This window comes from Miscanthus floridulus, chromosome 6 (assembly GCF_019320115.1).
Source record: "Miscanthus floridulus cultivar M001 chromosome 6, ASM1932011v1, whole genome shotgun sequence".
Classification (NCBI taxonomy): domain Eukaryota; kingdom Viridiplantae; phylum Streptophyta; class Magnoliopsida; order Poales; family Poaceae; genus Miscanthus; species Miscanthus floridulus.
Genome location: NC_089585.1, coordinates 131,584,345 through 131,607,147, shown reverse-complemented (window position 1 = coordinate 131,607,147; position 22,803 = coordinate 131,584,345). Strand labels below are relative to the sequence as shown.

The 22,803-nt window shown below is 45.2% G+C and overlaps 3 protein-coding genes across 8 annotated transcripts; 1 reads left to right on the top strand and 2 right to left on the bottom strand.

Moving 5' to 3' along the window:
- Window positions 1–283: 283 nt before the first annotated feature.
- On the bottom strand, window positions 284–9,303 carry LOC136457004 (uncharacterized). Of its 4 annotated transcripts, none has more exons than XR_010759625.1 (7): window positions 8,869–9,144; window positions 6,475–6,775; window positions 2,623–2,709; window positions 2,470–2,528; window positions 2,099–2,246; window positions 1,455–1,961; window positions 284–1,424 (listed from the first exon to the last, which is right to left on the bottom strand). XR_010759625.1 is itself a non-coding variant. In XM_066457042.1 (7 exons), exons 2-7 carry the CDS (start codon window positions 9,024–9,026, stop codon window positions 1,896–1,898), a joined length of 819 nt encoding a protein of 272 aa, XP_066313139.1. In that variant the 5' UTR covers window positions 9,027–9,062; window positions 9,176–9,303; the 3' UTR covers window positions 284–1,895. The 4 variants fall into 4 exon arrangements, 2 of the variants coding, with proteins under 2 accessions (XP_066313139.1, XP_066313138.1); XR_010759626.1 differs by having other exon boundaries at window positions 284–1,734; window positions 1,825–1,961; XM_066457042.1 differs by adding an exon at window positions 9,176–9,303 and having other exon boundaries at window positions 284–1,961; window positions 8,869–9,062.
- LOC136457003 (magnesium transporter MRS2-F) lies at window positions 9,222–13,438 on the top strand. Its single transcript, XM_066457040.1, has 6 exons — window positions 9,222–9,721; window positions 10,654–10,902; window positions 11,222–11,350; window positions 11,620–11,762; window positions 11,935–12,070; window positions 12,684–13,438. Exons 1-6 carry the CDS (start codon window positions 9,353–9,355, stop codon window positions 12,984–12,986), a joined length of 1,329 nt encoding a protein of 442 aa, XP_066313137.1. The 5' UTR covers window positions 9,222–9,352; the 3' UTR covers window positions 12,987–13,438.
- Window positions 13,439–17,254: 3,816 nt separating this feature from the next.
- Window positions 17,255–21,900, bottom strand: LOC136457002 (BTB/POZ and TAZ domain-containing protein 1-like). 3 transcript variants are annotated; one of them, XM_066457037.1, is made up of 5 exons: window positions 21,614–21,900; window positions 21,318–21,466; window positions 18,835–19,156; window positions 17,799–18,100; window positions 17,255–17,698 (listed from the first exon to the last, which is right to left on the bottom strand). In XM_066457037.1, exons 1-5 carry the CDS (start codon window positions 21,719–21,721, stop codon window positions 17,548–17,550), a joined length of 1,032 nt encoding a protein of 343 aa, XP_066313134.1. In that variant the 5' UTR covers window positions 21,722–21,900; the 3' UTR covers window positions 17,255–17,547. The 3 variants fall into 3 exon arrangements, with proteins under 3 accessions (XP_066313134.1, XP_066313136.1, XP_066313135.1); XM_066457039.1 differs by lacking the exons at window positions 21,318–21,466; window positions 21,614–21,900 and adding an exon at window positions 19,284–19,771; XM_066457038.1 differs by lacking the exons at window positions 21,318–21,466; window positions 21,614–21,900 and adding an exon at window positions 19,369–19,771.
- Window positions 21,901–22,803: the final 903 nt, after the last annotated feature.

The window sequence follows — 22,803 nt, the reverse complement described above, 5'->3', positions numbered from 1 at the left end:
ATGTGGTGCCGGCTTTCGGGCACGGGCGAGGAGTAACTGAAACCGGTGGGGAGGCGGTCAGGCACGTCAGTTGGGGCGTGTTTGGTTGTTGGCTTCTTCCACGAAAGCAGTTTTTTTTTTTTGGTGTGTACATGTTAGGTAGGTACTATCTTCACCATCCAACACCGCATCGAGATGTGTGCAATCCAAATAAGTGTGTGAAACAATGGACAGAGAGTGTTCAGCAGTGGGGAGAGTGCAAGCAGCACGAATCACAAAGCACATTTGAACGGTGCAGATAACACATGCTGAGATTTGGATTGCACACATCTCGATGCGGTGTTGGACGGTGAAGATAGTACCTGCCTAACATGTACACACCAAAAAACTGCTTTCCTTCTTCCATGTCTTGGTTTCGCTTGTGCATGTTAACTCACAAAGAAGTTTGTTTGTTTGGTTACTTGCTTTTACTGTTTACAATGACTACTCATACAAATATACGGTTCCTGGCTCCACAGAGAAGGTCATTTCGACCTTCACTCGGAGCCTGCCTAGGCAGATGCAGGGTACAGGACGCTAGCCCACACATTAGTCTCATATCAATAGTCTACGTGTCCACTCATACAAGCCAAACATCTTCACGGAGTAATTGCATCCACAGATACAATACAACCAACCAAACACGCTTCTTTTTAGGGTCACCTGTCTCCACTCATCCACTCATCTCCACTCATCCAGCATATACGACATAGCTCTACGAGATCTCATTCGAACAACCAAACACACCCTTGATTTCTGCCTCAAAGTGTTTCCACACGATTCTATATTTCTATCACTAAGAATTTGAGCTATTCTTATTTTCTCAGTACACCAGTCCAACAGTCGGGCGCATGGCTCCGGTTCAAATTTATAGTACCGAGTTAGTTTCAGGTATACACCCAACGTTTTGGCTAAAATTGACTAAAAAATGAACTATATTGAAAAAGAAAGTGGACCTAATTTTCTCATTAGCTCCTGAATGTCAGCAGTGCTAGTCATTCGTGAAATTCGACTGATCTCTAAAAGCAAAGCTAATATAATGGACCTAATTTCATGATAACGGCAATGAACATAACATTCATGTGGTGCACACCATTGCAGCACTAAAATATGCTTGGAAGCCATCATTAGATATCCTGTTACTCTCATTCTGATCATCCCATTATCTTGGTGCAAAGCACACACACCGTCTTTTGAAAAGGCAAAGGGGGGAAACATGGTGATAACTTTGATAAATTTACTTTATGTCACAAAGGAGGACGTGGATTTGATTGATTGACCATCCACCATCACAGTTGGCTAGTGTGGTGTATGTAATGGTAACAGAAGAAAGCTTTTAAACTTCTATATTCTCAGACGCCAAGGCTTAACAGACAATGGACCAGGCCATCATGGAAGAAATTCACCTTGACCAGGCCATCATGGAAGAAATTCACCTTTCACGCGAGGATGACGCAACAATCCCCATTTCTGAAACACCTGGCGGAGCTTGTAAAATTTACAGCCTGGCATGGGGGCCAAATTGCCACCACTGCCCTGGGGGCGTTGCCACACAAGTTTCTCCAACTCGGCGATGTTTTTTTTTACCCGGTACACACTATTCAAGATGCTGTAGTGAATACTAAATCCCTCACTGACAGCACCAATACTCGTGCAGACATACAGATGTTGCTACTGCCGATAAGCTGAGTGTACTCATGGTTACCTAGACGAATGCTGCAAAACAATAGGGATTCCGATGTACTGAGCCCAAGTTCACAACGAGCTTGCAGGTGTTTCTCCAAGTTGTGGGTGGGTCTTACTTACACTGGACATTCAACTAGCAATCCATGCGGTTGAATATGGATGCAATGGACATGGAGCATATATACGAAGAATCATATCCTGTTTTCTTTTAGCACATACTCCACATGGTTATACAGCCTCCATAAAGTTGCATCATCCTAACCAAACAAAAACAGGTGATGGTCAGTGCCAATATGGTGAGGCGACAAAGTTTGCATTACTTGGAAACTGATTATGTTTTCAACGCACGAGTCATAATAGCGTTTATTTAAAATGATAAATATTAGGAACATACCAATTCTCCCAACTTCAAGGTTATTTGATCAGATTTATGATTCGCCAGTTTCCTAGCCGTGATTATCTCTGCGACACGATTAAGTGCCTCCTCTGGGAGCTTTCGGATGCGCTTCCCGAGTTCAATCTTCTCCTCAGTACTCATAGGTCTTCCGATATGCAACAATTCAACAAAAGGATGATGTATTGTCAGATACTAGAAACAATTGATTTGTAATTCTGCAGGGGAGGAAAAATGATATGCAGCTCAGTGAAATGTGACTATGTGAATACTCAATTATGCTATTGTAGTCTTCAGACCGTAGGATCTCAAATTCTTAAAAGTGACATAAATAAGCACATAGTTCATTTCATATGACAAGAGTATGGAACCTGCATTTGGATGCTGCTGTATTTAGCAAGTCATCAACACCTTGCGCCATTTTACCAAGCTGAAAAGAGAGAAATACCGCACTTTAGAACTCTTACAATGTAGTTTGACGTATTATTGCTAGAAAGACTATCCAAGCATCAAACTATGCATACCTTTCCCAACAAACCAGCAGATAACTTCTTCATATCCTCTTGACATGTTTCACCACATTCTTGCATTCCATGAATATCTTGATCAACCTGCAAGCAGAAAAGATAAAGTGAACCAAGTTTCCACGGTCGGCTAACTTGATACATAATTTGACCTAGCAGAGTACCAAATAAATCTGGTTGCCTAACTGCAGGATTATCAAATGTGAAGATCACAGAAGTAAGAAACTCTCCTGCATCCTATGCATTGTCACAAAAGACATTTGGTCTCTGAAAATATAGCTAAGATGAAGATATTCTGTGCTAGAAAAAACATAAAAGCTATGTCATGTTTTTTTTCATAGAAGGGCAGGCCTGGTGCAATGGTGAGAGCTGTCTCACTGAGTCACCAGGTCGTGGGTTCGAAGCAGCCTCTCCGCAGATTTGCGGGGGGAAGGCTTGCCTCGGTTTTTCCCTTCCCCAGACCCCACTCATGTGGGGAGCCTTCAGCACTGGGTCTACCCTTTTTTATGTTTTTTTTTCTGTTGTATAGGCCAAAATAAAATGTGGCGCATGGTCTACCAAGCACAACAGTTGGTTCCAGAATAGACTACTACACCTGTTGAAAGACACTTGAATGTTTGGTTACAAGAGCACCCGCGGCCCCATCCTCAAGTGATGAGCTCATCTTCATTAGTACCCTTCCAATCCGACTTTGCCCGGTCATCTTCCTGGCAATGGTTACCCTAATGATCTAACAATCATAACATCTAGTATCAGGTAGCTCTAGTTTCAATCTGATTCCATGGCTTCTACTGCCGATAATTCCAACGCTCACATTGAGTATGTTGCGTCTCCAAGGGGATTGATCACATGATTATGTTGATTGTCTGCTTCCAAGTTCTTGTTGAGGAGAAGATGGATCAGGAACATCGGGCGGCAGAGTGTATTAGGGCAGCAGCACATGGATTCCTCATGAGGTGAGAGGCCAAGAGAAGATACCTGCCCCTGCCAGTGGATTTGGCTTCATCGCTGCTTTATATTGTCGGACCATTGCTCACCCACGTCGTTCTGACTGGCGGGGGGACTGATGATGGGGCTGCGCTTGCAGCCCTTGTGGCAAATGATGTAGTTCATGCACCACTCAGCCCTGCGGTTCCTTACCAAGTACGTGTTTTGGAGTCTCAGCTTTGGACGTGGACGTCCATCCTTCCAACACACACATGAACATGATGGTCATCTTGTGTGCAGGGATCAAAGCAGACGAAAACAGATGGAACCCCTTAACCATTTTTGTTTCCACATTTGATCACCGAAAACGAAACCGGGACCAGGATAGCCGAGAATGGGAACGAAAATGGGATATGTGGGAACAAACAAATTCGGACAGGAACCGGAAACTTAAACTAGGATCATGATAAGCTTAATGGGCCTATGTGGCATATAAAGCACCTTACAAGTATTCTTGAGGGCCCCTCAGGAGGACTTCTAAATTCTTAAGCTAATATTTGTCATGAAAACCTAAATGTTCTTTTTAGAAAGGTTGCTAGAATAAGAATTCCTCAAACTTATCCTAGATTTTGTAAATACATGATGAATATGGGTCTATCATGCCTAAACACAAGACCCGGCAAAAATAGACAGGAGACACATCTCCCGCTTCCTATAACATTTTTATATTTTTCCACAAATAGAAAACATGCAGGATAAATGTTGAAAACAAAACGAGACATGACGGATTTAACCTGTCCGTTTTCAACCTTAGGACCATGGCCCAATACTCCACAACTGAAATGTGGCACCAACGGTCTAGCTCTTCACCAAAAAAATAAACTTGCTCCAATACAATACCACACCACATTGCTCTTGCTCTAAGCGGTGGAGTCCCACATGGTATGCTTAGGCTAATTGTTAGTCAAAGATAACAAAGTTTGAATTTTGAAATACGTGCAGGCCCTATATTTTAGGATGGAAGGAGTAGTTACAGAGATAGGGTTAGCTAGAGATGATTAAATAAGGTTTTTGGGAGGCACGACAACCAATTGAGGAAAGCATGCAAAGAAGAAAAAAAAATCTCCCCCTCCAATGTAGTCCCCCTAAAAAATTACTCGGTTATCTTCCTAGCAATTCTTACCCTAATGATCTAAGGATCACATCAATAAGTAAGCATGACTACTTAACTAAACCTAAGGACACTTGTCACCTTGACAGGGATTGGTAGCAAATTCTACTACCTAGCATTGATGACCTTATCAATCATCTAGGTGATACCAAAGCTTGAGATGTGATACAAGCAATGCAAAAATACATGAACTTCCCATGATTTATCATGTCCCTTTCAAGTCACCATTCTTTTGTTCAGGCGGAGCCATCCATGCATTGCATATTTGTCTTAAATGCAGCTATCAATTGAAGACTAACTTCATGAATTTGGCATTACAACTTCCAAGCACATGAGACTTGGCCTGAACTGGATTGGACTAGTTGGCGTAACAAGAGTTACTGTTTGGTAGGGTCGGGAGGGTGTGGGATTAATGGAAAATGTATTTGTGTTATGCTAATGCTAATGCCAACGAAAATTACCAAGACAAAGAGGAAATTTAAACACACTACATTAAACATTCATAATGTAAACATACCTTTGATGATCCACATCTTCACGTCTCGAAGTACCGAGCATGTTGAATTAGTGATATGATTGGAGAATGTAGACCACTCAAAATGACACAACAATGAAAATTCTATAAATGCACTTGGCTATAGACATAGCATAGCATAAGAACCACCTAAAGTGGATACACTACGAGTTCATTCTCACATTTCCATTACACGACATTATGTATTAAGACAAAAAAGCAAAAGGGCCTCTAGCTAAGTTGGTTACGTGACTTGAGTAGCACTCTTCGAGTCCTAGGTTCGACTCACCATTGGAGCAAATTTTTAGGCTAGGATTTAAAAAAAATCCCCTCATCAGTCACACGACAAGCACAAGTTTAAGGCCTAGCTCCGGTTGTTCTCACATGGGCTACAATGTCGCTGCATATGGGTGGGCAGGGATTCGGGGTTTTTTTTGTCCCGCGTGAGGTTTTCTTCTTAATGCAATGCATGGGGCTGTCTTACCTCCCAAGTCTATTTTTTTGTTAAGACAAAAATGAAGTGTTCAATGCTATCCACCAGGTCTATGGTAGCAAGAACAAAAGTTGTTGTGAATTAAATAAAGCGTTTGAGAACACTCACACCCTAGGAACAATAACATCGTCATCAAAATAGTCCACAATGAAAAACCCTCTAAACTAAGGCCTACTTCAATAGCATTGACCTTTCGACGTGGCCCGTGTTTGCGATCCAACTAATTTGGCACGGGTGCTCCACCATGGCTCAAATAGACTTCTTTTTAATTCAACATTGTATCACCTATACCCTATCCATCTGCTTTGTTGTCATTGACATCACTTAAAACCCTAGCCATGATGCCAAAACAGAGAATATGAAAACAAGGATTGTAGAATAGAAGGTACTCAAGGCATGAAAGAACATCAAAGCCAGAATTGAGGCCAAGCACCAAAGCCACGGTAGAGACCAAGTCAACGTAACCCCAATAGGAACCTTAGAACCCGATGATGTTCCCATAGAATTAAGTTCTATGGAAGATAACTTTCTTTAAATACCATTCACCAAATTTCTAGTTTTGCATGTTTAGCAATTGATTATGAGAAAGAGACCCAACTCCTGATGATCAACTTTTGCCCATTTATTGTCATATATGAGAAAAGAATAAGGACACTTTTCAAGAAGGTACCTCAAGGATTTTGTGAAAAACTAACCAAATTCATAAAGTATGATGGATATAATAAGCCAACAATGACAAGTTTATACCTCATCAAGATCATCGTTGAGGATTGTAATAATCTCATGAAGTGTGTATTTTATTCCCTCCTTATCATTCTTTGATAGGCCACTGATTTGTTCCGCAAATAATGGTAAGGCTCTATTGCAAACATGGCCCTCTTTAGATTGAGTATAAGTGCCTTGAGCTTCGTTACTAACTCCTTTACAAAAAGAGTCACCCTTCTCTGGCAATAATTTAGCTAGAACATTTTTGTAGTGCTCCAAACGATTGACATTAGAATCATTTCCCTCGAAAGATTTCCTTGACATTTTCCTATATTGTAAGAGACTGCACAAGCCAAGACCAAAAGTTAACAAGACGATGCGATTTCACATCATCAATGAGAACATCCACAGTTTGAATGGTATTGTAGCTATGAATGGCGAAACGATCGGCCTAGCCGGACACAACACGAGCCAATTAGGCACAACCCACCTCGACTTAGGCAGATATGGCCCTATTAACAATCATGTTGTGTCGTGCCAACCCATGGGCTCAGCCCAGGCACGACACTAGGCATTGTCAACCGTGTCGTCCCGACCTGACTTGCCCAACAAGTCGACGGGCTATGCCAACCCAATAGCCGAACCCACATATCAAGAATGAATAAAATCACAAAACTTGGCTCAAAAAATTACAAATACAAATGAACGAAAAATGCATGCAAAGATCACAAATCTATAATCCATGCATACCGAGATCAAATACATCTTCCATCTCCTTGAACTGTCATCCATGATAGGCCCTCCGACCTTCACCCCAACATGCTTGCTACTTGGGCTAATGGGAGAAGAAGTTAGGGTTTTGTTGAAGATGAGACGTAGCAGGGAGTTTGAAGGAGAATAGCTAGGGTGGCGGTCAATGGCTAAGAAGATGACGACAGTCGCATGGTGCGCCCCTCTGTGACGGGCATGCGTAGCTACGAGGTTGGGAAACAGGGACTGGGGTACTAGGGTTACGGTGCCAGTAATAGCCACATATATATGTAGGGGTCGACTGGCTGAGGGTGACATCTGGCCCTTAAGAGGCCATTAGTTAATGGGGTTGTGCCCATGCTGGCACGCCATGTCGTCCCCTTGGCCCAAGCACGACTCAATGTGTGGGTCATCCTCATGTCAAGCCAACTGCTACAGGCCTCAGGCTAGCCTACTAAGCTAACCTATTTAGAGCAAATTGTCCTTGCCCATAGAGACTGGAATGGAATGAATGGATATTTATTTCGTCACCCCTCCCAATTCCCTCCTGATCCCTTGAGAAGGTTTATCCAAATAAGCCCTAAAATGCAAATAGCCAAAACCACAAATCCCTAAGGCCCGATTTGGATATTGGCAGATTCTAAGAATCAGATTAAAAAGAACCCCTAGGTTTTGGAGCATTCCATTAAGGGGCGTACCCAGTGCAGAGAGCTCCCGCTTTGTGCGGGGTCTGGAGAAGAGTGTTAGTGGCAAGCCTTACCCTCGCCTGTGCAATGCGAGGAGACCGCGACTCGAACCCGAGACCTTTCGGTCTCAGGCAGTAAGACTCTACCGCTTGCACCAGGACCCGCCCTTCGAGCATTCCATCAAGGGGGAAAGCTATATACGGTAGAAAGGGGGTGTAGATGAACCCACACAACAATCCAAAATTAGTGGTTATAATTAATTTTTCACCATGTATGCACCATGCCGACACAAGGTATGTGCATCCCCTCTAATTCTAATTACTCTAGCTTCGCCGCAGATTCCAATGCACATATATTCTCAAAATCCCAAAATCGAACTCAAATTATAGGAAATAGTCCCTCCATTCCAAATTGTAAGACATTTTGCCTTTTCTAGTTACGTAGATTTTGCTATGCACTTAAATATACACTAGATATAGGTAAGATCAATGTAGGTAGAAAAGTCAAAACGCATAATTTGGAACGGAAGAGTACTTAATTCTCAAAAATCCTTGCCCAATTCAAACGTGGCCTAACAATCTCGACCTAAAGTCCTCAAACCCTCTATCCTTGCCCTTTTTCTCAAATCCAGAATTTTCAAAATCTCAATGGAAAGCCCAATCTCGCTAGATCTAAGAACATACCATAGGAGGGCCTCCTTCCATTAAATTTACACCTATACCCTAAAAGTTTTAGAGAGATTACGGCCTATTTGGAACATTGAAATTTCACATGAATCATACAACAATTTCAAAGAAATTGGTTAGATCGGATTTCCTAGAAAAAACCATCAAGATTTATGATATCGAATTAGTATTGTTAGATATATCATAGAATATATTTTTATAGCGTGCTTATTTTATAGTCATAGATGTTGTTACTCTTTCCAGAACTAAAGAGGAGAGTGACGAAGAATAGAAGACTAAAGATGAGGAAAAAACAAAAGGAGAACAAAACACACCTTGGCATCTCAGATCCGTCGATCTCCAAATCCCTCGTCCTTTCTCGCCTACCTCCGTCCAACTCTCTTAGCCTTGGCCTCGATTGCCCTTCATCTCTCGCTGCTTCGTGGGTTCTTATTGCCGTCGAGGGAGCAGGTGGCGGCGCGCCGCGCTTCATTTTTCTGGACGCTTCTTTCCATCATGAGCGGAGATCCTGTTTTAAAGGAGGAAGAAGTGAGTCGTCCCTTTTTTTAAGGAAGAACGATTCAGGCCCAACTAGTCAGGCCTCATGGGTTTTGTCAGATTGGGCCGCGCCAGTGTCCGTACTGCATTTGATTTGGTGAATTTTCCGAAAAGCCCCTCGGGTCAGTTCTTTTCACGCAAACACCAGCATCTCCTCCCAGCCGAAAGCACCTAACCCGCCACGAGCGCACCGCCGCAGCGTTCCGGATTCCCCGCCGCCGCCGCGATCCCGACCAGAGCCCTAATTGCAAGGGGTAAACGATGAGGCCGCACGGGGCGGGGACGGGCGGCGGTGGCGTGGGGAGGCGGAAGGCGGGGGCCGCCGCTGCTGCGGCGAGCCGGGAGTGGATGGTGGTGCCGGCGTCGGGCCCGGCGCGGGTAGAGGAAGCCGGGAAGCACGCGGTGATGGCGCGTACGGGGCTTCCTGCGCGCGATCTCAGGGTGCTCGACCCGTTACTCTCGTACCCGTCCACGATCCTGGGCCGCGAGCGCGCCATCGTCGTCAACCTGGAGCGCGTCAAAGCCCTGATCACTGCCGCGGAGGTGCTGCTTCCAAACAGCAAGGATCCCGCCTTCGCGCGCTTCGTCCGCGACCTCCAGAGCCGCGTCCTCGCATCTTCCTCGGATCAGGTAATGTCTTTTACTACTTGGTTATTAAATATCTGTTAGGCATTTTTTTTTTCTTTTCAGTCTTAGGAATTATGTCCTCTGTCCCCAGAAGAATCCAATTCTAAGTTTGAACTAAGTCAAAATTTCTTAAGTTTGACTAAATTTATAGAAAATGATATAACATTTATATCTCCAAACAGATTTGCTATATGAAAATATATTCAATGTTTTTTTTGCGAATTATTCAATGATTAATCTAACGATACTTATTTGGTATTATAAATGTTAATATTTTTGTATAAATTTGATCAGCTCGAAAAGGAGAATTGCATTCTTTTTGGGCGGAGGGAGTACCCTCTCCGTTTCAAGTTGTTTTAGTTTGTTCTAAGTCGAACTTTGCTAACTCTGACAAAATATATTTCATGGTGTATCCAATTAAACTTGTTAGATGTTGTAGGTGTTTGTGCATTTTTCTATACTTGGTCAAAGGTAGAGAAGTTTGACTTAGGATAAAGATAAAACAGACTTAAAATTTGGTAAGGTGGGAGGAGGAATTATGGTGCGAAATTTCTTAGTATTTGTGCAGGGCACTGTACTGGAGAGTCTGTTTTGAAGTTTCACAATACCGCATATGCTCCGGGCCTGTTGTGGATTACGCAGTGGGTAGATATAGTTTTTCAAAGTGGACAGAATGGTGATACTTTGGAAGAAAGATAAAAATAACATCTAATATTTCTATGTTTTGATCACTTAGTGTTATGTGTAAGATACTGCAATCAGGGGATATATCATGGCAGAGAGAGTTCATGCAATTTCCAAAGTGGACTAAAATGGTGATATTTAGGCATAAGGATAAAAGAATCGTATTGGATTGCTATATTTTGATCACTAAATGTTATAGCAAATGGTGATTGAGGATATATCACTAATCGGTTTTCCCCTTTATCTATTAGGCAGCTGAGCTCACTGACATGGAAGGTGAATCATCTGCGGTTGCTTCACCATTTCCTGTACCAAGTTCATCCAAAGGACATGAAGTGGAGATGACTAAGAAGACTACCGCTGTTGTGCCTGAAATGACTAGCAGCAACAGTATGCCCAATTTAGCTATTGCAAAAGATGGAAATACCAAGGTTTTGCCTTTCGAATTTCGAGCTCTCGAAGTTTGCCTTGAGTCAGCCTGCAGATCTTTGGAAGAGGAAGTACGTGCTTGCATCTGGAATTCTTTGTCTGGTTATATACTGGTTATCTGACCACAATTGAGCTCATATCTCTCACAAGCTGCATTCCATGCTTTAGCTAGCTTCATTCATTATACGGGCCATGCAGGAACTACATCATTGTCACTTTGTAGAAGATGACTTGTTTGGATAGCTTCTGGCCTTTATTTATTTTATAATGTTTTCTATAGTGCGTTTAAGATAGCTAAGTTGTTCTCGCAAATAAACCAAACATAGGTTCCTTACAGATTCTCGTGTTGAGTGTTGACTAACATCCCTTCTTTTTTATTCTCTTCTATAGACTTCTACTCTGGAGCAAGAGGCATATCCAGCATTGGATGAGCTGACATCGAAGATCAGCACATTAAACCTTGAACGGGTTAGGCAAATCAAGAGCCGTCTGGTTGCGATATCTGGTCGAGTACAGAAGGTAGTCGGTTGAAATTCATTGATCTACTTCTTGTCAATCCTTCTTTCAGATTTGTCAATGTCGGTCTTTGTTGCTGATTGTATTATCCTATATATGTTTCTTTTATGCTGAGGTAAATGAGGGGTTTCTGGTGTGTACATACCATCAAACATATTCTGTTGTTTAGTGTTAGTTCTGTCATGTACAAGGTGGTGCCCATTTTAATTTCCTTGCAAGAAACTTACTTTACTAATACAGTTTTCTCTTGTGAAAACATTATGTTCTACAAGGTGAGGGATGAGCTTGAGCATTTACTGGATGATGAAATGGATATGGCTGAAATGTACTTGACAGAGAAGCTTACTCAACAAGAACTCAGTGAGGCTTCATCTAGAGTGGAGGTTGATGATCCATCTCAGACAGAAGAGGATAGGCAAGTATCATAGTAAGATATTTTTTATTTTTCTTTGAAAGAACAGAACAAGCAATACACCTTTTCTTATATTCATTGATAACCTAAAGTGGTTTATATGCATCTTCTTGCAAATTTGCACATACCAATTTTTTAATGTATTTTATCCTCTTTTGTGTGTGTGTGTGTGTAGGGATGAAGAATATAGAAGTGAGCCAGATGGAAGCAATGGTAGCTTTATTGGTTATAAGCCTAATATTGAAGAACTGGAGATGCTTCTAGAGGCTTACTTTGTGCAAATTGATGGCACACTTAACAAGCTATCACATGTAATTTCACTTGCCCTCTTATTCACATTGCTGCCAATACCATTGTGTTTAGGGGCTACTATTGGTAACAGCAGATGTTTTCTTGAAGTGCGATATCACTTTAACCAGAATTGCTAACCTAATGGTTGAAGTATTTGATTTGTGTTGAGATGATGCTTCCACAAGTAAAACAAACGTTAAGAGTTGTAAGTTTTGTCTCACTACTGTGAAAAGATATTGCACCTTTAAATGTTGGCAAAGTGTCTGGTTGGTTTGGTTGAGCATTCCCTGTCATTAATTATTGTTGTATATACTTATTTTACCATTTCTTTAATAAACAACATGCTATTTCTGTTTGGTTTAGTAATGACATCCATTTATCTAAACAAGCTAACTAAGACATCATAGAATTAGCAATTTCTTGTAAAATTAGATAACTTAAGCCAGGGAATCCTGTGCTGTGGCAATGGCTTAGTTTATTCTGCACCTAATTACCCATGGCTTTTTGTTGCCTTTTCTTTTGACATTCCATGTGCTATCAGTGACACTAGGACACTAGTGTATGGTGCTTCACATTCATAAGATGTCTTATTCGCATGTCTCTGATACTTTAATGTCCTCTCTATGATTGAAGTTGAGGGAGTACGTTGATGACACAGAAGATTATATCAATATAATGCTGGACGACAAGCAGAATCAGCTGCTGCAGATGGGGGTTATGCTCTCAACTGCTACTGTTGTCATTACTGCTGGAGTGGCTGTAGTTGGTCTTTTTGGTATGAATATTGGCATATCACTTTACAATCCAGCTACTGAGGAGGAAACTCGAGCAGCAAACAGGAAATTTTGGGAAACTACTTTCGGGACCGTTGCTGGCTGCGTGATTTTATACATCATAGCCATGGGTTGGGGGAAGAGAAGTGGATTACTGCAATGATGTCGAACTGTGGAAGCATAAAAGTCGACTGCACCCAATGCTGGGTTGACAAAAATCTCCAAAATGAAGATTGGCATGCAGCTCGATCATACTGCTGCCAGAAAATACGTCTCATTGGACTATGCCTTAACATAGAAAGGGATGAAATATCTTGTGTACCACTAGTAGCAGGTAATGTGTGTGAAAGAAAACTACTGTACAATATGTTGCCCCACTAGTAGCAGGTAATGTGTGAAAGAAAACTACTGTACAATATGTTGCCCCTCTCCTGTCATGGCAACTCAGTACTTTTGCACCTGTTTACCACGCTAGGTGCGGTTTTTGCACTTGCTATTGTAATAATTTCTGTAACTGTTGTAACTGTAACTTGTAATGAAGTATATCATAAAACTGCAACAAGTCTATCTTGTCTGCAGCAAGATCTTGTCATAAAGCTGCAACAGCCATACTCACTTATTCAGAATGGGGGTATCAAAAGTTTCAAAGTTTTGGGTGTACCGTTCTTGTGATATACTCCATCGGTTCCAAATTACAAGTGGCTTTGACTTTGCTGTTAGATATACATAGCAAATTTGATGTACCAAAGAAGTCGAGTCAACTTATAATTTAGAACGGTTTATTGCTCCCTCTGTCAAAAAAAAAAAAAACCTCACTAAAGAATTCTTTCTTCCTTGAAAGTAGGGTTTAGGGTGATGCCCGGGTCTATGCATCAGCTTCTTGCAACGAAGTTTCTGTTTTGGCCGGATCTCCAGGTCGATCCGCTCTTTCTTTACTTTAGCTTCACGAACTCAGCTACGTGGTATGTCAAACATGCATGAACTCATTCTTCTGAAATTGATTCGGTGAGACTCACAACTAGTCAGTGCTCTGTAGCACTCATAGTCACAGAAGATTTTAGACCCAGAAGGGAATGAAGGCCCGGCCCAGACCACTCCTCTAAGGCCGAAAGAGAATCCCCCGTCGTCCATTGGAGTTGGAGGTACCTTCGTGTGAAGACGCCGTAGCCATCGCAAAATCCCCAAATCCGCGGCGGAGACGGAGAGTCTGGCGCAACCAGACAGATCGGAGAAGGGGGAAGAAGATGGTGCGGGTGGCGACCTACTTCGCGATGACCTTCGGGGCGTTCCTCTTCTGGCAGTCCATGGACAGAGTCCACGTCTGGATCGCCCTTCACCAGGACGAAAAGGTACTGTGCGATGCCGCTTCTCTGGCGCAATCTCTTTCCCTTATCAATCCTTGTGAATTCAAATCCATTCCTTGTTGAGTCTGCGGGTGCAGCTTGTAGATTCCATTATCGCCTTAGCTTGTTAGATCCGGTTTGTCTATGCCCTTTGATTAGCAGTTGCTCGAGCCACATGAATCTTCGAATGCATATGCTAGATCCGACATGGCCTGATGAACTGTGGGTTTAGGAAGAGTTTCTGGCTTATCCTGAAATTATGTGTGCGATGTCTTGAAGCATAGGCTCTCTTCAGTTGCTGTGCTGCCCTCCCTACCGGCACTCTCTGTCTCTGCATTTTTTTTTTTGAGACGCCAATTCGTGTCCTAGGCGGCTAGACTAGGAACAGATCATATAAAGTTGTGCACAGACATGGAATGAAACGAACTCAGACGTTACATTTTCTCACAGACACCACTAGTGGAAAATTTAGCACCAGAACATTAGACTATTAGAGTGTGATAGAAGAATATGCAAATGGAAGACATCTGGAAGCAGCCCATTTCAAGCAATAGAATGGATGTACTGTAGGAAAGAAACAGCATATGTCACCTTTGAGGGTTTTGACTTTTAATGAATTTGCAACTATGGCACCCAATTTTTGCAGCTGTAGTGTTGCTTCCATTATCAAGTCAGGTCTACACCTACCAAATAGTTCTAGTGTTCCATGGCTCCAATAAAATGTGGATTGAAAGTTAATCTTAATTGCATTAGCTGTCTCATGCTTAGTGATACCGTTGGCCACAACTGTGGATTAACTGTACCCGAATCCAGAATTTACCCGTACCTGTTCGATTATTTTATCCATCCCCATGGATAGCCAAATGGGTATGGGTATGCCTGTTTCTACCTGTTGTTCACCGACCGATCTCTGCACGGAAGAGACCCCGGCTGCTGCGATGGCACCGGATCCTCTGTCCTGTCATTACCATCGCCACCGGTGGGAAACTGGGAAGGGGCCGTTGTTCAGAGTGACAGCTAGGGGTGCTGTCTCCAGCTCCTGCTCTTGCACCAACGACAATCCCTGGCTGATGATGAACTTGCCCCGCGACGGGAGAACGGGATGGTCGTAGTCACCGGAGATGTGGGACTGCTCACCATCACGATGACCCCCGCTAGCTCCTGGCGGCGACAAGAACGCCTCCTCTCTACAGACGCTGCTCCCTCCAGCGAAGAACAGCTTCGAAGGCACATGGGAGGAGACGACGATGGAACTGCGGCAGTGCCCGTTGATGGCCGTGATCAAGCATAGCCTCTCAGTTGCTCGAGACTCCGCCTCCAGCACCTCCTGAACATCTTCTGAGATTGGGATTTTTGCGGGGGCGGCGCAGACGAGTTGGAGCAGCGGGCGTAACGGGTATACCCTCCCGATATCCATACTTTACTAGATAATCCATACCCTCCCCAAGCAACATGGGTATGGGTGTGGGTGTGGGTATAGGCACTGGATATCCAGTGGCATCATTATTCATGCTGTAAGGTTGTATAATTATGGTTTGTTCTGAATCCTGAGTGTCTGGATTGCAGTTTGAAAGCCATTTAGATTGAGAGGTACATTGCCAGGGAAACTTGTGAGCTGTTTGAAAACACATCATGTGTGATAATAATTGTGTGTGTTCACACGATGACACTTCGATACTATGATTAAATTTTTGTCTCCATTGTACCCAAAGGTTCATTCTGAGAGATGGAAAGTTGTGGCTGTGTTTCTCTGGCGCACAGCTTTTCTTTCTGTAGGCATGTTTAGTCCTTTTTGGATCCCTGTTCTTCAAAGACGGTGTTAAGACATGACAGCATTATGTACCTTTGTAGGTGCTAGACTCAAACACAGACAGAATCACTTGCTGTATGTTCTGTTCCCACCAAGAACACCATCATCAGTTCATCACTCAAAGACCTGACCACCAAAACCACCATGGCCCATTTGTGCAAATACATGTACTATCAGCGTCTATAGTTTATTATACTCAGGGTTTTTTTTTTATGGAAGCAGCTGATAGTGGTTTTATTCTTTCAGAAAGAGAGGATGGAAAGGGAGCTGGAGATAAAGAGAATGCAGGCAGAGTTACTGGCCCAAGCTAAAGAGAATGAATCATGATTATCATTTGGCCAATGGTTTCAGGCAGTTCCTTTATCATATTTCCTCTGCTGTATTTTCCAAGTGATATCTTGACTGATGTATGCTCAACACCTCCAATAAATTGAGAGATGCTATAACATTGTTGAATGCAAGTGGGTATGCTCAAGTTGAATTGTTGTAACTTAGCAGAACTGCAAGAACCTGCTCCAGCTTGGGACAAAAGGGTTTGCTGCCATTCATTTTGTTATTTCAGAACAGCACAACTCAACTCTCAGATTTTTTTGATCTGGTTATAAGGTGTTGTTTTCTACTGTGATTTCATTGTTCACTTGAAGAAACCCTTGATTGGAAAGCAGAATGTTTGGTGCTGTTTAAGTGACCTCGTGTTATATTTATTCATGTTCCAGGCATACATATCCAGCATGTTGGCTGCTTTCTCTGTTGTGCCGTTCTAAGTTAATAATGTAGTGCTATTTTCTGCTCCCTGTAGTCTTGATCCTTGCCTTGCGCAGCAGTATCTTTCTTTCTCTTCCTTTTTTGAAAAAAAAAAAGCTATCTTTCTTTGTTTCGCACTCTTTTTTGGGCTTTCCGGTGATTCAAGCAGCTTTCATAATCATAGCGCCATAGCCAATTTGCTTGTTCGTTTGCTGACGGCCCTTTTTATTATGATGTCTCCAACTTGTGCCACTAAATAAACTCCACCTGAACTTTTCTATGCTTAACGAAAGCTTAGTAGATCAAATCTTTATCAAGAGCAAGTTGGATCATGAAACCGTGATTGGAACCAAAAAAAAAGAGGATGCTGGCGTTCATTCTGCGTTCAAGTCATTTTGTATTGATCGGTTTGTCAGGGTGGCCCGTTCGCTTGGCTTATATACCGTGTTTTTTCAGTCAACGAACAATATTTTTCTCTCACAATAAATCAGCAATAGTAATATTTTTCTCTCACAATAAATCAGCCAATAGTAATTTCAGTCATGGCTTATCAGCCAATCGAACAGGGCATATATTTATTTATCTCATATTTCACTACTATATATGGTACATGCAGTTTTTACATCGACTTTCGGCTCACTGACTCCGACCGCGCTAAAAGAATTCTACCAACGTACGAGTAGATCACAGGGTGACATAGTAGGCATGTACATAGCTCAAAAGAGATCTGACATCTGAAAACGGACAAAAAAAAAAACTGCTCACTCCAACCTCTCACGCTCCTAATCTAACTAACCTTAACCATCCCAGGCTGCTGCTGCGTTTGCTCAGCACTGGGTGGAGGTGCTCGTCTGCTTCCTGTTGGCTAGAGAAGAGAAGACCCTGGCAGCCTTCACCTTCTTCACTAGAAGCCCCCACTTGTCGCCATCATCGCCGGCCTTGGCTGCCGCCTTCTCCTGCTCCTTCTGCTTAAACCTCCTGCACGGCACAACCACAACATTGTCAGGCGCGAGCTCACGTAATGGATGGCTTGCAACGAAGCAACACTGGTGAGAGCCGTGTCGATCGCGGCGCTTACATGCAGAGCGGGGTGTTGCAGCGGTCGGGGCGGTCGCAGAGCGCGGAGTGGAGGTGGAGCAGCTGCCACATGCGCTGGCACCGCACGCAGCTCTTGCGGTGGCACTGGGAGAAGTGGCGGATGAGCAGCTGCAGGCCCCGGCACGTGGCGTAGCGCGCGCACGGCGCCGGCGCCGGCGCCCGCCCCGCCGGGGCGACCTCCGTGCAGCCCTCCGTGCAGATGTGGTCCAGGCAGTCCATGGCCTCGCTCAGCTCCACGTACACGCGCTGCTCCGCGCGCTTCCGCCGCCACTTGCGCCGCCGCTGCAAGTCCAGAACCCAGCGCACATCGGTCAGTGCTTAGCTCACGAGGTTGGTCGGTACAAAAAAATCGTGCATCGTGGAACTGTCCAACAAACGTAAACATGATGAATGAAAGATTCTCCGTGCGACTTTTGAAATCCTACGGTTGAAGGCTGTTGGAAGATGGAACTGATCGAGTAGCCGCCAAGATTCCGCTATCTTTTGTCAAACCAAGGCATAAAGGTTACTTGGTCTGGAGTCCTAAACATGACCTGCCCTGGAAACTGTGTTCCAGGTCACGATTTGTCCACCCAGATGAAAACGTTTAAAAATAAAACAGAGGCGGAAAGGTAATAGGTCGGAGAGATGTGAACATTCGCCGACCATTCGGCGTGGACAGGCCGGCCTGAACCGCCCTACGCAGACGCACCAACCACATAGAAAAAAACACTCGCGTCATGTCCTACGCGCACGAACGCGACACGGAGGTCCGACCATGTCCACTATTTCCTGGAACAAAGCTTGACGCTAAAGAAAGCATGCTCCCCACCCCACTGGCGCACGGCGCACGGCGCACGGCGTGACAGGCGGGCGTGCGTCATCATGCATACATGTGTTAATTTCCTTGCAGTGCGCTCGGACTTCCATTTGGTGCGTGCGTGCAAGGCTGCAAACATGTGTCAGATTTACATCGATCGTGGCCCGCGAACGGGGCCTCGTGCAGGAGAAGGAGAAGGACGAGGAAAAAAACGTACCATGTCGGCCTCGTGCAGGCGCTGCAGGACGTGGAGCTCCTGCCAGGGGTCGTTCTCCTGCAGGAAGCGCCAGGCCTCGGTGCGCTCCACGGCGGCGAACTCCTTGGCCAGCAGCCTGGCGCAGCGCAGGTGCAGGCGCGGCGCGTCGCAGAGGTCGGCCAGCTGCAGCACGTCCACCACCGAATCTGCGGTGAGCCGCGCGCCGATGGCGCCCTCGCACGCCCGCTTCAGCCACGGCACCTGGTACGCGTGCGCCAGCACCAGCACCTGCACCGCGTGCTTCTCCATGTCACCATCCTCCTCCTCGCCGCCGTCGCCGCACCTGCCGAGATGGTTTTTGTTGCCGTGTTAGTTAAGCACCGCGCTCGCACATGATCGTTCGCACTTCGTTCGTCATTAACAAAATTTAAAATAAGCATAGCAGTCCAGACACTGTTTTTGTTTAGAACCTGACAATTCCTGTGAGCCACAAGAACACGTAGTAGTGTGGTCCAAGAATCATATAGTACTTCTAGCTAACGAATCATATAGTACTTGTAGTAGTGTGGTAGAAGAATCTTCGGCAGGCTCCACAAGAACATTCGCCCAAGGCGAGGCTGCGATCGCTCGGGCGGTCCCTTTCTCGGAATCCACATGTGGCCACGTAGGCCAAATAAGAATTTCCGGCAAGCAACGCCACGATGATAGCAACCGCGGGCGGTGGTCCGCCGGTGTGTGCCCGTGCCGGCCGTGCCCGCGACAGCGACAGCAACGGCTCGTCCGGTCGCCCCGAGCCAGTCGCTGCGCTACGCGATGACGCGCACGTCGGCCCGGGGAGGGTCCAGCTCCAGCCGTCGTCCAGGTGCAACCCGGCAGGCGTTACCCACCCACAAGTCTACAACCCACAGTGCCCATACCAACCAGGCAAATACATAAAAAAGGCAGCACTTTTCCCCTCGCTTTAGCACCGTCCTTCAAACCTACATAGACACCAAATCTAAATATATCAGCTAAAAACCTTCAAAATTAGTCTCCAACAGAGTATCTATACGGGAGACCTATTTTGGTTGTCTAATAGGCATAACTCAAATATGGGACATCCTTCTCATGGAAACTCATTTGACAGAAAAGATTTTCTTTTGGGTCTTAGGCTATCCGCACGCAAGCTGTAAAGGACCTGCACGTGCGCGATAGCGTGCCGCGCGCCGCAGCGCGCGTCTGCAAAGCAGCCAGTAGCGTACCGGCTGCACAGGCCGCCGCTATTTCCAGCGGCTGCGCGCGGGCGCGCTAAAGCACTGTAGTGCGCTGAGAGAGAGAGAGAGTTAGGGAGAGAGAAAGGGGAGGGAGGGGAAAAAATATAGAGTAGTTGGTATAGAGTATGCGATAGAGATAATATGGATGCGGGAGAATGGGTATGGGGGAAAGAAAGGGTATGGAGTAGAGGAATCTCGATGACTAGGATAAAATATTCATTTTTAGAGATGGAAATAGAGGTGGACGAGTGCGGATAGCCTTATTGTTGGAGAAGATGTCGAATATGTATTGAACTTTTTGCCTGTAACGTTTATCCAAAGAATAAACGAGTCATATATTTTAGGTGTTATTTTGGAGATAGCCTTAGTTTATCCTTTTGGCTTTTTTACCCCCACTGGCCGTCCTATTCGCCGCCGGGAAAGCCACGAGATTTTTTTCGGCGATTTCCGGCGCTCGCCGCGGGGTTTGGGCGTTTGGCAGATCGGCGCGGGGTATCTGTGTGGCTCTGGTTTACCAGAGGGGTTCGGCGGGCGACGTGGCTGCCGCCGACCTGGGACGTGACACTGACAAATGGTGATGAAGCAACCCAACCCAATCTAATCAGTCCCATTTGCGAGCGGACCCGGCTCAGTGATTGGATGGTGCAGCAAAAAATATCAAGGCCGGGATCTGCCATTAACGACAAGTAGATTCACGGACTGATTCGTTGAACCGACAAGTGCTCAACTGTTCAAATGCGTTTTGATTCGTATTTTATATATAGATATATAGTATCTGGGAAATGTTTAATTTGGGTGCAAGGTTTTTCTAGGGAGAGCTCGATCGGTTTGGTAGAATTTGCTAGCTAGCTAGTTTTCAAATTGATTGTTCAAGCTAGCACATGGACTTACTATTCCTAGAACGTTGGAAACAAATCACCTCGAAATAAATAAAGAATAAAAAGTACTCCAATATAGATTAATATAATATACAAAAACGCTTCTTGTTGATGTCTAAGAATAAAGGTTGATGATCATTCTGGGTTGCTAACGTGGAGTACGCATGCGCCATGTTTCCCTCCTCGTGCGTCTATAATAACTCAAAATTAGTCCTTGCTAATAATCGTGTTTTCGCTAGTTTGCCCAGCCTCGCAAGTAAAGGACGTGTGCGAAAAATAAGACTAGGAACAGCATAGCAGGTCATGCAATCCCATGGGGAAGCAGGAAGGAATTGAAGGGAGAAGACACGGTGTGTGTGTGTACGGACGTTACCTGCCGGCGTAGAGGAGGCGGACGAAGGCGGCCGCGGCGTCGTCGGTGACGCCGCGGATCCGGACGACGGACCTGCCGGGCTTGCCGCTCTCCCTGTCCTTCTGGAGGCGCCGCTCCAGGATGCTGCCGAGCACCGGCGACGCCGAGGCCTAGCGCGCGCGGAAACCAAGACGAACACAACTCTCATCAGACGAGCGACGACCCAAGATCGTTTGCGGGCGAACAGGGCAATGCGCCAAGATAGAAGAACCGGTCGTCGGAGGGAACGGACGATGTGGATCGTTTCGGACGCTTACCAGAACAGAGGAATGCGCGGGGATCCTCCGGCGGCCGCCGGTGGTGACCACGTCGACGTCAGCGGCGCCGGCGCCGGCGCGGTAGCCGAGTCGCGGTGCCACGCACATCTCCTCGTCCGGCGTGGACAGGCGAACGAATGAATCGCGCGCGACGGAAGGGAAAGAAAGCTGCGGGGGGATTTGATTTTCCGAGTAAAATATCTGTGGACACGGGCCCGGTGCGGGGGAGGGAGACGTCGCAGCTGCTTGCGTGCTCTGGGTCTGGGTGGCCAGGCCAATTGCCGCGGGCGTTTGAACGCTTTTATAGAGAGAGACGGCTGGGGTCCTGGGCGGCAGAGGGGAGAGCTCCGCGCTGGGCGCTGGCCCAGACCGTGGACCGTCCCACGTTTCCAGACTTCCAGCAGCATATAGGCCCCGCGGGGGAAATGCGATTGTCACAAATGGCCTCCGCCAGTTGCCACCTCCTCAGGCTTCGCGGGTTGGTCTTTGCACATGCTTTTCCTGCTGCTCGTCACTTCCTTCCTTTCCCGCTGTTAAAAATGACCAGCAGTATGTATGCATGAAATATTTTCCAAAAAAGTATGTATGCATAAAGGATCACAAAGGAACGTGTTTCGCCTACGAGGCCTTCCTCAACGCACCACGGTGGATATATGCCACAACGTCCACATAACCACACTGCCTCCATGTCATGTGTGGTAGTGGCTTTGCAAATGCACAGAGCAGCCTGCAGAGGCGTCGTTGGCTTAGTCTCACGCATACGGTTTCTGTAAGAGAGATACACTCCGAGAAGGGCGGAGAGAGGAGTTGAAAGCGACGTGCATGTTGCAGAGAAAAAGAGGCAGCGTTTTTTTAGCGATGAGAGTCTAGTATCCTGACTATGTAGAGAATAGTTTTTTACCCAGCCTAACATGCGGCATGTTCGCTGGTCATAAACGATCATAAATTTCCAGCCAGAATAATATTTTTCTCTCACACCAAATCAGCCAGCAGTAATAATCTACGATCGTATACGATCGTTTTAGCCCAGCCGAATAGGCTGACGAACATATGTCCGCGTTGGGGCTGCCCTGAACTATCATCCGCGTAGTTGTGTCGCTGGAAGGTATTTTGTCTTCGTACCAAAACTTCCTTTTTCTCTCAAAGGATTGTTTATCCATCTGTCGACACATTTGTGTTGTAAAAATCTG